At 36.3% G+C, this 14,489-nt stretch overlaps 1 protein-coding gene across 1 annotated transcript; it reads left to right on the top strand.

Moving 5' to 3' along the window:
• The first annotated feature begins 2,634 nt into the window (after positions 1-2,634).
• On the top strand, positions 2,635-14,466 carry LOC119791073 (kelch domain-containing protein 1-like). The gene is made up of 13 exons (XM_038296924.1): positions 2,635-2,894; positions 5,303-5,373; positions 5,625-5,742; positions 8,023-8,135; positions 9,231-9,321; positions 9,404-9,502; positions 9,807-9,881; positions 10,331-10,389; positions 10,475-10,587; positions 10,719-10,791; positions 12,833-12,917; positions 13,341-13,420; positions 14,138-14,466. The coding sequence occupies exons 1-13, from the start codon at positions 2,793-2,795 to the stop codon at positions 14,277-14,279; spliced, it is 1,221 nt and encodes a 406-aa protein (XP_038152852.1). The 5' UTR covers positions 2,635-2,792; the 3' UTR covers positions 14,280-14,466.
• The last annotated feature ends 23 nt before the right edge of the window (positions 14,467-14,489 follow it).

The following is a 14,489-nucleotide window of genomic DNA, read 5'->3' as shown; positions in this document are numbered from 1 at the left end:
AAATACATTTGATATATGCACAAATATTGTTTAAGAAAAGCTTTGAGATCATTGCAGTGCTGTCATTGCTTGATTGTACTCATTTTTTTTTTCTCTCATCAATGACGTATAAATGACCATACTAAGAATAAAAGTTTATTGTAACGGGGTGTCTGTTGATCATATGCTGTTTACTGTGAATCAGGATAACGTGGGAATGTCTAACTGTGGAGGTCCAGTGGTGCTAAGAAAACGTAAGGAAATGTAAAATGTTAAATCAAGTCTTGATGCATTTTAAATCCTGTATTGCTTAAATATTTCATAATGAGGAATTTTTGTTTGTTTGCAAAACATACAGAATCACTGAAGAAGCAATAAATGTCTTTGGATTTAATCATATACTGGTACTTTGTTGTATAATGGAATAACAATGTTAAATGTTGCCACTTAAACATGTCTAAATTTATGCAATAAATAATTGGATACCAATATACCAAATTAATTTATTTTACCAGGAAGTCCCTTGAGATAAAATCTCTTTTTCGAGGGAGACCTGGCCAAGGGGCAGCAGTACAGTAAGACATATAAAAACACAGGACAGCATAATAAAATCAATCATAAACTATATGTATTTATGATTTGTATGTCTCTGGTTTCCATGCTGAATTGCTACATTAAATAGTAACATCCAGTAAAGGTCATCAACTAGACCAGAAGTCTGCAACTTTTCAAATCTAAAGAGCCTTTTTAATTGAGCCCATTAAAATGAAAGTCACTTAGAGCTGCAAAGTCCTTTAATGCAACCTGTTATTTTTGTTAAATATCTCCTATAGGCAATCTGTCACGATTTTGTTCAACAGCATACAGTTTATTTTTAGTTCATAATCACTTAACATTAAATGTATCATATTGTAGTTTTAAATAGCATGATATTTTTCTTCTTGAAAAAGATGGATTTATACAGACACATTTAGCGAGTAAAGAATCCATAATGATAAATATAACTATTTATTCAAAACATATTTTTAACTTGTTTACAAATAAATAAAAAAGTTCTGTTTATCATTTTATGGTTTAGAATTTCACAAATTAAAATAAAGGAGAAACAAACATTTCATAAGGAGCATGATTTTCTTTTTTAGGATATTTTTTAAGGTAGAAAACTTTCCAAGCTAATAAGAAATATAGATCTAAAAACATAGTCAATGTTGTAAATGAAAGATTGGTATAAAAAAAAGTTTAATTAATTAAATCAGAACATATTGTGTGCCGTTTATAAAGGTATGCACTCAAACATTAGGACCATTATTTATGCTTATTTAACGTGTTTTAAGAGAAATATAAGGGGTTTATTTTTTAATAAGTAATACTTTGCAAATTAAATATTTAGTTTGTTAAATAAACATTTAGCTCCAAACTAAATATTTATTTAATAAATAAGATTTGTATAAAAGAATGAATGACAGTGAATAAATGACCACCTTATTTTTCTTTTAAAACATCCTAAATAACTATATGTATTGCTCCTAACCAGAAAAGCCGAAAGCGGATAGGCACCAGAACCTCAGGGTCAGTCTATACACTGTTCCAACAGGAAAATGAATGAGGAAAACATCCATTTTCTAAATAAATATAAACTATACTTTCCTACAGCCTTTGCTAACAAATAGACGCATATATTTAAACACCCGGAATTTCAAGATAAAAGGTACTGTGGATAAAATTCTTTCAGTTTTGAGTTCTGGGCCGTAAATCTTTTCCATTGTCATTACTTACCTACTTGTATCAATAAACATTCTGCATAAAATTGATATTTACAAGCACTAATATCTATGTAAATAATTATTTGATAAGTTTTTATTAAAACTGTAACTTATCTATTATTTCACTGAAGACTCCTAGATGACTTGCAGAGACACATAATTTTCTCTTTACCCCAAGTAACACAAAATCTAGTTCTGACAAAAAGCATGAATTCTGTACTAATCATCTTTGATGTTAGTATATTGATGTGTATAATTAACCACAAAAAATTTAAATGTTATGAACATTCCACTTGAGAGCATTACTGCTGCCACCATCTTTATCAGTGGGAAGAAAATGGTATGGGTGGCCACTGGGGTGGCCATGGCCACTCCTGCCCCCCCATCTAGCTCCGCCCCTGCTCCTAACTGCTTAATTTTACAAACGGCGCCCCATAAGAACAGAGATTAATTAACATACAAATATTGCTGCATGGATCAATATTTGCTCTTATTGATATTTTTGTTTATATTAATTTTGAAAGTATTGATCTTAGATATAGTTTTGCATTATTTTATTCTTATTTGAAAAACCTGATTTCCCATCGTTAACAAATTGATAAAAAAAAAAAAATGTTTTCTTCACAGATATTTGTGTCTGTTCTTGCTAAGACCCTAAAAATAAAATTATTCAAAACTATTTGGATAGAAGGTGACTATGAGGGCAAAATGAACTCAACCTTTGACTCCACACAATGCTTTAAAATAACACATTCTTTTTAAATGAATCAGGTTGAGTCTCATGCATGGTGCATATCCATATGGTGCATGCATTGTTTCGCCTGCAGAGGTGAGCTTGCGTCACCGGATCAGTCTGATGGGAGGAGTATAAAGCAGGAGAGCAAGCCTGAAAAACACGTTCGGCCAAATTGTTCAGCTTGGTCAGCTGTTTCCTCTCACTCACCAGTAGCAAAACACAGTCAGTGTCTCTGAGCCTCCAATTTAAGCTCTAAATCATCTCCACGGAGGGAAGGTTTTGTTTTTAGTCAGGACCGAGTGCGCGCCTGGGGGATGGAGCCAGCCCAGAGGGAGGCAGCAGGTAGGCGGCTGGAAAGAAGCTGCCACACGGCGTTCATACACAGCGACACTCTGTATGTGTGGGGAGGCTACCAGGTAAGAGGAGAGGGGGGAGGGTCTACCTGCACAGGTGGTATGAGGGATAAAATGAGGGGTTCTGCGTTGTTTTGACCCACATTTATAACTTAGGAAATCCTTAACTGAGAAACACATTTATTGGACACTTTATATTCCAGGAAGCTATATATCTTAAATTTTTTAAGACTTCAATGTAGGTTTGATGCAGATATTTAGTTTACGCTGTTAATCAAACAATTAGCCCCTGACTCCGCAATGGATTTTAGAAGATATATTAACCCAGTTTTTACCCTAGGGGACCCTGGTGATACTCCCCTGCCCCCGCAGCAGCTCCACCCAGGCAATAGTTGGGATTCATCTTTCCAAAAAAGTAAAAAACTAAACAAAAAACAATCCCCTGAAATTTGTTTCCAACTGTGAAGACGTTTCGTTTCCTTTCCAGGAAGTTTTCTCACTTTTAAATGTCAGAAATGAGCGTGCAGGTGGAGCAGTAGTTTGTGCGCGCAACCCATGTATGGAGGCTTAGTCCTTGACGCGGCTGACCCGGGTTCAAATCCGACCTGTGGTCCTTTGCTGCATGTCTCTAGCTCCCCTTCTCTGTTTACCAGCTTTCCTGTCAGCCTAGTGTTGGACAAATGAGCCACTAGTGTTGTAAAAACTCATAATATTAATGAGTTTGAGGCTTTATGCGCAAAATTCATCTTTTGTGCAAGACATACTGTCTGTTTTGGACTGCATACCGCCCTGGTGTAAATGTCTGTCCTTTATACATTTAAAGGAAAAAGTATTGTTTCCAAATCATCCTCAGTTTCTCCACATTTTGAAGGGAGTCCCTCAGATCCTGTCCTTGATTAATATCATATCATCCTAAAATTGTAAATTCACCCTCTTTGCTGATGACACAGTATTGTATTAAGGTACAGAAATGTGTCCCAAACTCCTTTCATCCAGTTACTGTATTGCATATTTTTGATTTAATCTCCTCTCAAACACACCTGAAACCAATAAATGGCTCGTTACTAGTCCCTTTGAAGTGCTGAATATGATTCTGAGGGATTTCAAACTTTTCAGTAATGAGTTTTTAAACAGCACATCTCAGTTTAAAGCCTTGTTTAAGACTCTTTCTACTTTCTACTTGTTTTACCTGAACATTCTCCTATATTATTTTATTGTCCTGTATGTAGTCTAATAATACAGAAATATGGGTTGTTCTAAAGTAAACTTTGAGATAATTAGATAAATGACAAGATACAAATGTAATTTGTAGTGTTAAAGGTAACTGCAATCGTTTACAGAATATTTTTGGGGTGAGAATAAAAAAGTAAAGGCTTAATTGAGCTAAAACTCACCAAATAATGTTGTAAATTGGTTGTCAACATCGTGATTAATGTGAATATTAAAGGTTATTGTTGTGCCAAGACTTTCAAAAGATTTGCAAGTAAAAATATGAGTTTTTGAAATAAAATTAAAGGAACTTCAAACTATGTAGATATTGTTTTTATTTTAAAGCTACAGATGGTTTCATTGTGTTGAAAGATTAAATTCTCTAAAAACTAATACTCTTTATTTACACTGCAAATATTGAAAAGCGTACACCCATAATCACAATGTTTCTGACTCAATTTCTTAAGATGTTGAAATCACTGAATGTTCTGTTTTTGTGCAGATGGAATAAATATATGTACTTGGATGGGTTTTTTTTTTAAGCTGATGGGTCCAAATCTGTAAGGGTGTATTTTCTTCCCATATTAGTAATGTTTTTTTTTTTTTAATGGGGAGATTTGGATTACATTCCTCTTCAAATTAAGACTCATAAAGAAATTCTGAAATGAAAAATTATCTTCCAAGGGGCTCTGGAACCAGGCTACATATCTACTTAAAAACATGAAAGAATTTCAGCATTAGAATCTGGATTATCCTCGATTCAATGAAATTTTTTTTTTTCTCGGTTCAAAACATCGTTTGAGATGTTATGAATTTTGAGTGGACAGTGCAGCTAGTTGCATTATGACGTCAGACAAGGCACTTCAGAAAAAATGTCACCCATGACTCTTGTTGACATAATTGTTTGCAAGTTGAATACAGAAGTTTTCCACCTCGACCTGACTTTTTTTTTTTTGTGCTCCCCCATGACTAATGAAATTTTCCCTGGTGTTTTTCCAGACAATGCAGATTATTGTCAATTAGTTTTCGCTGCATGACGGCTCTGTTTCAGCCTCCTCAAGCGTATTTAATCTGTATAAACAAAAAGGGAAAAACAAGGCATATCTTGCGCATAAGAACATGTTTCAATGTGAAAACATCCTTGAAACTGTATCCAAACAGCTGCATACTAAGATCTTGCATCATTTGTGACCTTTCAGAGAAGATAAAAGGAGTATAAAGGTCTGCCTGATTGGATTTTCTTAGCTTTTGTTTCCTTTCAGGTAGTTGCTGGACAGGATGTCATGCTGCCCAGTGATGAGATATGGCTCTGTGACTTGGACAGTGGGAAGTGGTGAGATATAAGGCCCTTCATCTGCCAACATGAAAGCTGTCACCTTGACCTTCGACTTAGGAATGCAAACTGGAAATGTTTTTTTTCATTATTTAGAAAAATTACAGATTCAATGAGTTTGTTACAGAATCAGTAAAAAAAAAAAGTTTCCCTTAAAGTTAAAAAAAGAAAATACAATTTGTTTTGTTAAACATGTAACCAGCTCTTGGTAATGATATCGTTCAATTTTCTTTTCCTTTTGGTGAAAACAGGGAGTGTAAGGAGATCACGGGAGAGAGTCCTTCAGACTTATTTGGTTTCTGTGGCTCGAATATTAACAGCACACTGTACATCTTTGGAGGATGTACCCCTGATGGATACTCAAACCAGGTGAGACCTTCATGGGAAGGAAGAAGGGAGAGGCTGTGAATGTATGCATGAATGGTCCAGATTGTCTGTTTGCCTGTTGCCCTGCGTGGACTGGCAACCTGTCAGGGATGTACCCCTCCTCTCACCCTTAGACAGCTGGACAACCCTCACGACCCCAGTAGGGATAAGTGTGACAGAAAATAAATGGATGGATGGATGGAATGTGGAAGAGAAAAGAAGTCCAATTATAGAACAAAGCTCTGAATTTTTCATAGATTCAAAGAAAAACACAAACTTCTTTTTTTTTATGGGAAAGGCTAACAAATGGATGCATAATTCAGAGTTTGTAGTTCTGTGATGTTTCCCAGTGGTTCATTAATTTTGTACTATAAGTTGGAAGTTTTTGGCATGTCTTTTTAGTCCCTCTAAATAAATATGTCTAACCTTTTTATAATTTGTCTTTTATTCAAAATCAGACAGACTTTTATAGTATTTTGTTTCTCACTATTTTCCTTCGACATTATAATGTTGCACCATTTTTTGCTTTTATTTCCTAGCAGATCTCATTAAAATACTCTAAGGCTATCTGGTTGTATGGAGACAGAAATGTGAGAGCTTAAGAGATTGTGAATGCTTAGCATTGGTGGTGCTCTGGTTATCTTTAGATTTTCAACATGCATGTCCTTTCTTTCCTACATCTGTAGGAATATTTGGAGTTTTTATGTTCCCTCTATTGGAGACTGATACTGCCGTGGTTTTGGGTTTTCTTCCAAGCCATTATAGATATAACTTATCTGTTTATCTGGAACTTGATGTATGGAGGGGCGCCATATTGCTGTGCTGTTTTGATGGAACAATGATAACTGACAATTAGTCAGTCTGTGCTTTAAAGCTCCAGGAATTGTTGTTCTTCTCATGCAACAAGTTTGAAGATTATCTGCATATTTATTTATTTATTTTTATCCAGGCTGTTATGATTTATATAAGTTTTGTAGAAAATGGATTACCTTTTTCCTGGTTTTGTGTATTTTTTTTAAGGAGAAAAGGAGAATCTCTGCTCCTTTACAAACTGAAGTGTGACGTTCAGTTGACTTTGAAAATACAGAATTATATTTAATCCTGAGTTTTAAAAATATGGACTTTAAACAGTAGAGTTATTTATCACTAAAGCTTTGAAAAGGGTCAATTGAGGTCATCTCCGGTTAAGGATGGCACCCTCTATACCTCGAGGAATTCGTTAGTTTTACTTTAGCTGCAGTTTTAGACTTCAAAATCTGAGAGGATTTTTTTCTTTTCTGTAGGTTATCAACCTTTTATAATATTTGTTTTTCTTTCACTCAACTTTCCAAGTTTTGTGTATTTTTATTTTTGTTTAAGTTCTGTGCCTTTGGTATAGAAATGTGGTTATTCTCAAACCATTCTGTCTGGACATTTGAGATTAAGAATCATTTCAAAGGAGAACTTAGTTTTTATATATATAAAAGAAAAAGGCCAGATGGTTCTCGTGTTAATGTCTCTATGATAATAATAGCCTTTTTTTTTTTTACTCAACCAACTAAGCTGATTCTAATAGGGATGCACGATATAATCGGCCCCATATCGGTATCGGCCTTAAAACTGAATATCGGACATCGGCCACCCCACCGATATTTAACCCGATATTTGATCAGCTTCTGAGTTTCTAAAGTCTAAAAAAAATAAAATAAAAAATACTACTTCTTCTTCCTTAAAAACTTCTTTTTTACAGACTTAAAAACTTCTAAAGACGAGGGAAAAAATATTGATACATTAAAATATCATAATATCTTCATATGCTGATATATTGCCATTTAAAAACACCATATCAATCTCTTTTAATAGAAATATTGCTATATGTCATCGTTATGCTACGAAATCCCCCGAAAATTCACAAAATGTTGCCATATTTTTATATGTTGATATATTGACGCGGTGTCGATCTATTTTACTAACAAAATCTCACAAGAATTTGCAAAATATCACGAGAGTTTGTAACAGAACGATGAAATTTTCACGAGATTTTGAAAGTAAAATAGATCGATACCGCCTTTTTAAAAATCTGTTTGATATCAGCATATTTGAGTATATTTTTTTTCAAATGGATAACAAAACTGCTATTTTCAATGACTACTTATTTTTGTCCAGCTTTAACATCGGTATCGATATCGGTTATCGGCTACATGAGTTTTAAAATATCGGCATATCGGATATCGGCCAAAATCCCAATATCGTGCATCCCTAGTTTCTAATTTTAACAATGATGAGCTTTATTTCTGTTTGCAGATGTACAGCGTTGACGTAGTTGAGCCGTGCTGCTCCTGGACGAGGCTCAGCGACACAAAGGGAACGACACCCTCACCCCGGAACAAACACTCCTGCTGGGTGCACAGAGGCAGGTCAGTTCCATCTGGAGGAACTCCACCTTGGATAACCCTTATTTAATCAAAAATGCATATATGAAAACAAAATTTTTATATCAATGATAAAAGGAAAACTGAAACCCATTTGATCCGGAATCATTTATAGAGAGATGATCTATCTAAACTTAATTTATTTTTCTTGGTAATTTTGAGTGTGATGCAAGGAACGGATGAAGGCAAATAAGAAATGTCAGTTTGGCTGTTGTGTCCACATTCTGTAGAGCTAAGGTGGTTAGCATTGGAGTTAACTTGGGAGTCCATCCCAGTAAAGGTACCACAGAGGGGCCAGGAGATGTTCCTCCTCCCTTCTCAGGTTTTTAATTCTTCATTGGAGGCACCATAACCCACCTTCTGTCCACGTCAGCTCTGTCAGCAGCCTCTGGTGGTTGATGTGCTGGAGATCCCTGAGAGCTATGAGGGATTATATGATGGCAAAGAAAAGGAGAATCTCTGCTCCTCTACAAACTGAAGGGGGACGTTCAGTTGACTTGGAAAATACAGAATTATATTTAATCCTGAGTTTTAAAAATATGGACTTTGGACAACAGCCTCATGCATTAGAATGCATTAGTTTAACTCTAGCTCCATTTTTGGACTGCAAAATCTGAGAGGATTTTTTTCTTCTCTGTAGGTAATCAACCTTTTCTTTTATAATATTTGTTTTTCTTCCACTTAACTTTCCAAGTTGTCAATACATATACCTGTTGGTCAATTGTCTTTTCATCAGACTTCGCTCTAATGGTGTCATTGCCCTAACAATGTATTAGGAGTCCTTTCATCAGTCCTGTACAACATGTATTTCTTTTTGAGAAACTAAGCTTTGGGTTTTCATCATTTAAAAGGCATATATGTTAATAAAATCTATAAATGTATTGCTCTCTTTAAGGAATTAAACTTTTTTCAAATAGTTATTCATTTTTTTATTCTGATTTGGGGAACCTGGAAGTGGACAAGCAAGAGCAATCGCTTGAGCTTCACTGGCTCCTCAAAGTCCCAATATTTCATTTTATGCAGTATTCCTTTAAGAGATGTCAGAAAACTGGAACTGACTGAAACTGATTATTCTTGCAGGCTGATCTACTTTGGAGGATATGGCTGCAAGACGATAGGGGAGGTACAGAGCACATCATCGTCAAGCTTCACTGTGGAGGAGATGTCCTGGGTAAACAGGGAGGGTGGCAGAGCTCCCCATTTATCGTTTAAAGTAATATAATCAATCAAGGTTTTCCTCTTTATTCTTCTAGGCAACAATCGGAAACACTTTGTTTCGTTGTTGGGGATGGAACAATGAGGTCTGTGTCTTTGACACGCATTCCTTCACTTGGAGCACACCTGAGACTCGGGTGAGAGATAACGTGGTGCATTCCTGCCTAAATAAATGCATCTATTTGGGCTTTAATTAGAGATGCATGATATTGGATTTTTGGGCTAGATCTGATATGCTGTTATTAAAAACCAAGCTGACAGCTACATAATCTCTAATATTCTTTATATTGGAGGAAATGTAAAAGTCTTTGCTCTTACTTGAAGTTTAGAAAGCTGAGAAAAATCTACATTTTCTGTTGGAGTTTTATTACAATCAGTCTCTTCTTGTCCTCTGGAGATATAGACATTAATTATTTTTTTCCTTTTTCCTCCCTCATCCAGGGTCCTGCTCCTACTCCCAGAGGCTGCCATGCCAGTGCTCTGCTGGGGAACAAAGGTTACATTACTGGTGGTGTGGTGAGTTTGTGGACAAACTGAGTGTAGCACCCTTCTCTTCCCTGAAATATTTTAGCTGCTCCTTTTCTTGGAAAGCATTCTTGCTGCAGCATGCGTTGATGTGTAAGATAGCACTGTATAGGATAAGACTTCCTCCTTTGCAGGGACAGTTTGGGTAAAGCCCTTTCCTCTTTCAGTAGCTCTTTCCTGTTGTGATGTGACAGTGGGCCCTTTGCACAAACGCAGATCCTGTGATAAATGGCTGTTCTTTGAGCTTGTGGGAGCATGCCTCTTGCCCCATCACCTCCAGCATCTTTGAGATAAATTCAGAGTTTGACTGGATCACCTTTACCCAAAGCTAGACCCTGTTAATGTTCCTGTTATTGGAAAAAATGCCATCTGTTAGCAGGAGATTAATGAACAGTTCCCCTTATGCTGCTAAAATAAAATGGCCGTCTGTTTGTCTGCAGGAAACTGCAGAGTTGGACATTTTCTCTTTGGACCTAGAGACCTGGACTTGGAGTCGATTGTAAATCCTCCTGCACATTGGCTGTGACTGTTAATGAAATTCCCGGCATGTGCATTCAGTGCCTTTATTGTTCTGGTATCCTCAGTGACATCTTCCCCTCTGGTGCACCTCTGGGGCGCTCCATGCACACCATGAGCTCCAAATCAGACCAAACCATCTTCATATACGGTGGTCTTGGCGTGGATGGAAACACACTAAGTAAGCTAAACTCACTCAAAGACTGTTAAGTTACAGTGTGTAAAATAAAAAAAACAAACTCTTTGGTCATCTGATAGATTTATTTACTTTTTTTAGTAGGAATCATAACACTTTGTTTACTGATTTGTCAGATGATGCCTGGCTGTTTAACGTACAGAAGAAAGAGTGGACGAAAGTGACGCACGCACACGAAGACAAGCCTAGGTAACCGATCTGTTTGCTTTGATGGATTTCTTGGACATATTATAGCTTTATGAAAAAGTCTTTACTTGTACCTTTTGTTAATATATTGCATTCCCTTTTAGTAATAAAAATGTTTGGTTTAAATCGATGTATTAAAGGGGAACGCCAGTTTTTTTACATTTGGACCTTGATTTTACGTTATTACATCATGTTCTACTCATCCATATTAGTTTTGTGTCATTTGGAGCCGTTCTGAAGATATTCCGTTAGGTTATATCCAAGTAACGTCTTCCTATGTGCAACGACTTGAAGGCACAAACTAAACTGTTCATAATTTATTCTTTATGGTACGCCCGCATTCATAACATGATGTAATAACAAATGAAATGCCCCTTTAAAGTCTTGACTTGCAGTGTCATAGATATTCAAGTCTCTTAACTCGCATTCCTCTACCAATTTAGAGAATGAGGCTAAAGGAAGGTAGCCTCGTGAGACCATCCTGATCTCACAAGCTTTCAAGGTTTCACTCGCAGATCAGTCTGGCTACTTTCCGTTAAAGAAAATTTGGAGCAGTTCACCAAACGAACGTCCAATCAGTGTTGGCTTTGAGGCGGGTTGAGGTGTGACGCAACGAGAAGCACGACAGTTCAGTCTAAAGAACATGGCGGCTTCAGCCGATGAAACTAGCGTTACATGGCTATCGAGCAAGTTGTATCGGGATTACAGAGTATTTCTTCACTGAAAGAAGAGCAAAACACTCTCTGGAGGCTTTTCTCAGAGGAAAAGATGTTTTTGCTCTTCTCCCGACTGGTTTCTGCAAGAGTTAGCTTGGCTTGTGGTTGTGTTTTCGTCGCCGCTCTGTTAGTACGTCATATGCTTCGTTGATCTGATTGGTTTATTTGGCCCGTCTATCACCAACATAGGCCAATCAGCTAACCAGTATTTTCGCCCCTTCTCAAAATTACTTCAACGGAAGGTTTCCAGATGGATATGCGGAGCAAATCCATCTGGCGCAGTCAAGTTAAAAGGAAGGTGGTATAAAAAATGCAAAGGATCAAAGATGGGACATTATTATAAGCACACAACCCCCATTGTGAAACGAGCAGTGGTAGCATTGTTCTCTGGGAATTAAGGTTGTGGCCATTTAAAAAACAAAGAAATGGTAATAAATGAAATGGTTGCCCTCTGTGGTATTGAAGATGATCGGTGATTTTTAAAAGTGCTGTTTCAGTACAGTGGGGGAGGCGGAAAACAGACTGGAATTGTTCATAAAGATTATCATGAGTTAGATGGGAGTGAAGCTGGGAGGAAACAGTTTTTTCAAGTATTTTTAAATAAAAGGCCAGTTAGAAATGGGTCAGAGATTATTGTAGTCATTAGGATCTTATTCAGGTTTCTTCAGTGCAGGAGTGATTACTGCACTGTTAAAAAGGAAAGGAAAAAAAACGGAGGTAAGAGAGGAGTGATTAATGGGAGTTAAGGATGAGAGTAGAGGCTGAAGACATCTGATTTGACCAGGGCTGTTGGGGTTGGTTCAAGCAGGCAAGTGGAGTTTTGGATCTACATATTAATTTGCAGAGTCTTGGAAACTGAAAATTTGAGAATGACTGTTAAAATTTAAAAAAAGTTACAGGATTGGTTATTTTGCATACAAATCTCCTTTTCATATTCTCTATAATCAGAAATAAATTTAAAATGCCATAAGTTGCACATTAGTTTACATTTTTGTCTGCTTCTTTACATAATTTTAACTAGTAAATCAGAGGTTATGAGTTATCAGGTACTTGAGTAGCCTAAAAACTAAATAGTTTTTTTTACACAGGTTACTTTTTTTTTTAATGGCTAGTTTTTAGTCTTGAGTAAATTGAGTAAAAATATTTAGTATTTCTCTTGAGTACAGTTTTTGTGGACTCTGCCCACCTCTGCAAAGAGATTTTTGCTGAATAGCTATAAAATAGCTGATCCACAGAAGGATGGTTCTTCTCTTTCAGGTCTTATTTGATTTTATTAACTCTTTCCTGGAGGCCCTTGTGTGGAGCTTATAGTGCATGTTTGTTTCCAGGGTTTGTCACACTGCTTGCCTAGGAGGTGACGGTGACGTCGTGGTCTTTGGGGGGAGCAGTCATCTCTGCATCCTTGTGGACTCGGTATGTAAATCCATCTTTATTTTTCCTGTTTTCATGTTTATATGACAACTGTCACAAAATTCAGACTTTTGTACATCAGGGTTTACATCAACAGATTGTAGCAGAACTTTTTATAGTTAATTGTAGTTTTTTAAAGCCAGTTTAAACAAACTAATATGAGCCAGAAATAAAAGCTTTTGCATTATTCCCTTTAAGTGGTTTAAGGTCTCAGACATTAGTCGATGATGTTACCTAGATTTCACACATTTAATAAAGCATCTACAATCTTGACATTCTGGTTTCTTGTAACACAAGTAACACTGTTCTGAAATGTCCTGCTTCACAATTTGGATATAAAAGTCAGATGTTTTTTGTTTGGTGCTGCTTAACCAGATTTTATAATTTTTTTTTTCTAATTTATGCTTTCTACTTAAACCGTTTTAGGTGGCTGTTCTAAGGGCTCCAAGGCAACATCAGTGCAGGGATATTCTCATCTTCCAGACTCAGCCATATTCTCTCTGCAGGTACCACAAAGTCTAAGCTAATGCCACCGTTTGTCATAAATTCCCAGCCTGGCCACTACTCATTCCTTTGGTTTCTTGTCGCTCCTCGTTGCAGGTTGTGTTGCATAGTATTAAGCCGATCTGCTCTCCCCTTTAGCCTGTTTATTAGTTCCTATGCAGCTCAAGAGTTGGAGTGAAGCTTATGAGCTTATAGTTGGTTAATAATAGCAACTAGTAACTGTGCTGTTTATATCGCTTGCATCAAAGGTATTTAATGTTGGGGGGGTGGCGGGTAGCTAAAATTGACCAATGTGTCTGAATTTAAAGCTATGGTTTATAACGACCTAAAATTAGTAGATATACGGGAGTCATCGAACCACTTTAGATCCTGCATTTCTTCATTTAACTATCCTTTATATATTTAGCTGTTAACAGAATTAAAGACATTTAAATCACTTATTTGTCACAGGGGGAAACACTAAAGTCCCTTACATTAGGAGGATATGTGAATAAGACTTTTGCTGTTACCTAATTTGGAGTATTGATATATTGATGCCTGTCTAAAAGTTGGTTCAAAATTCAGAGAAATGACTACCACAGGACAAAGACTTTTCTCTTTGAAATCGTCGGTTTTGTGCACCAGCTTCCTTTCCATATCAAAGCTTGAGTCCATATCTTAATAGAATATAAAGAGCATATTTTATATTTAATGGAGATTTATTGCTATTTATGTCCCAGGTTGTGTGAGGACTTTATTGGAGGAAACTCTGAGTTGTTTGGACCACTGCTCAGCTGGCTGCCTTCAAAGCTACAGACCAAAATCTGCAAAAGGACGGCCTGTTTGTCAGCCATGAAGCCGACAGCTACGTCCACAGCATGAAGGACTGCTTTTACAGAGACACTACTTGTTGTCTTCAATTTGTTTGTGTTTACTTAAGATGATGCTTTGGTTTTGTTTCTTTTTAACTTCATGATTTATAAAAAGAAAAGTCTGTTTTAATCTGTTATGGTGACATTTTACCCTTTAGTTGTGTGTTAAAATTTTGAATAAAGCTTCTTGTTTTCTATTTTCATTGTTTTTGTAAAACAG

The sequence above is a fragment of the Cyprinodon tularosa genome, unplaced genomic scaffold (genome assembly GCF_016077235.1).
Source record: "Cyprinodon tularosa strain WSP-4 unplaced genomic scaffold, ASM1607723v1 ctg38, whole genome shotgun sequence".
NCBI classification, from domain to species: domain Eukaryota; kingdom Metazoa; phylum Chordata; class Actinopteri; order Cyprinodontiformes; family Cyprinodontidae; genus Cyprinodon; species Cyprinodon tularosa.
Note: the sequence above shows the minus strand (reverse complement) of the source record. Positions and strands in the feature narration are given on the sequence as shown.

Excerpts from the sequence above, each read along its gene's own strand:
- LOC119791073 (XM_038296924.1), top strand. The coding sequence starts at position 2,793 with ATGGAGCCAGCCCAGAGGGAGGCAGCAGGTAGGCGGCTGGAAAGAAGC. Across the intron at positions 9,882-10,330 it reads GTTACATTACTGGTGGTGTG|GAAACTGCAGAGTTGGACAT; the intron begins GTGAGTTTGTGG and ends GTTTGTCTGCAG. Across the intron at positions 10,792-12,832 it reads GCACACGAAGACAAGCCTAG|GGTTTGTCACACTGCTTGCC; the intron begins GTAACCGATCTG and ends GTTTGTTTCCAG.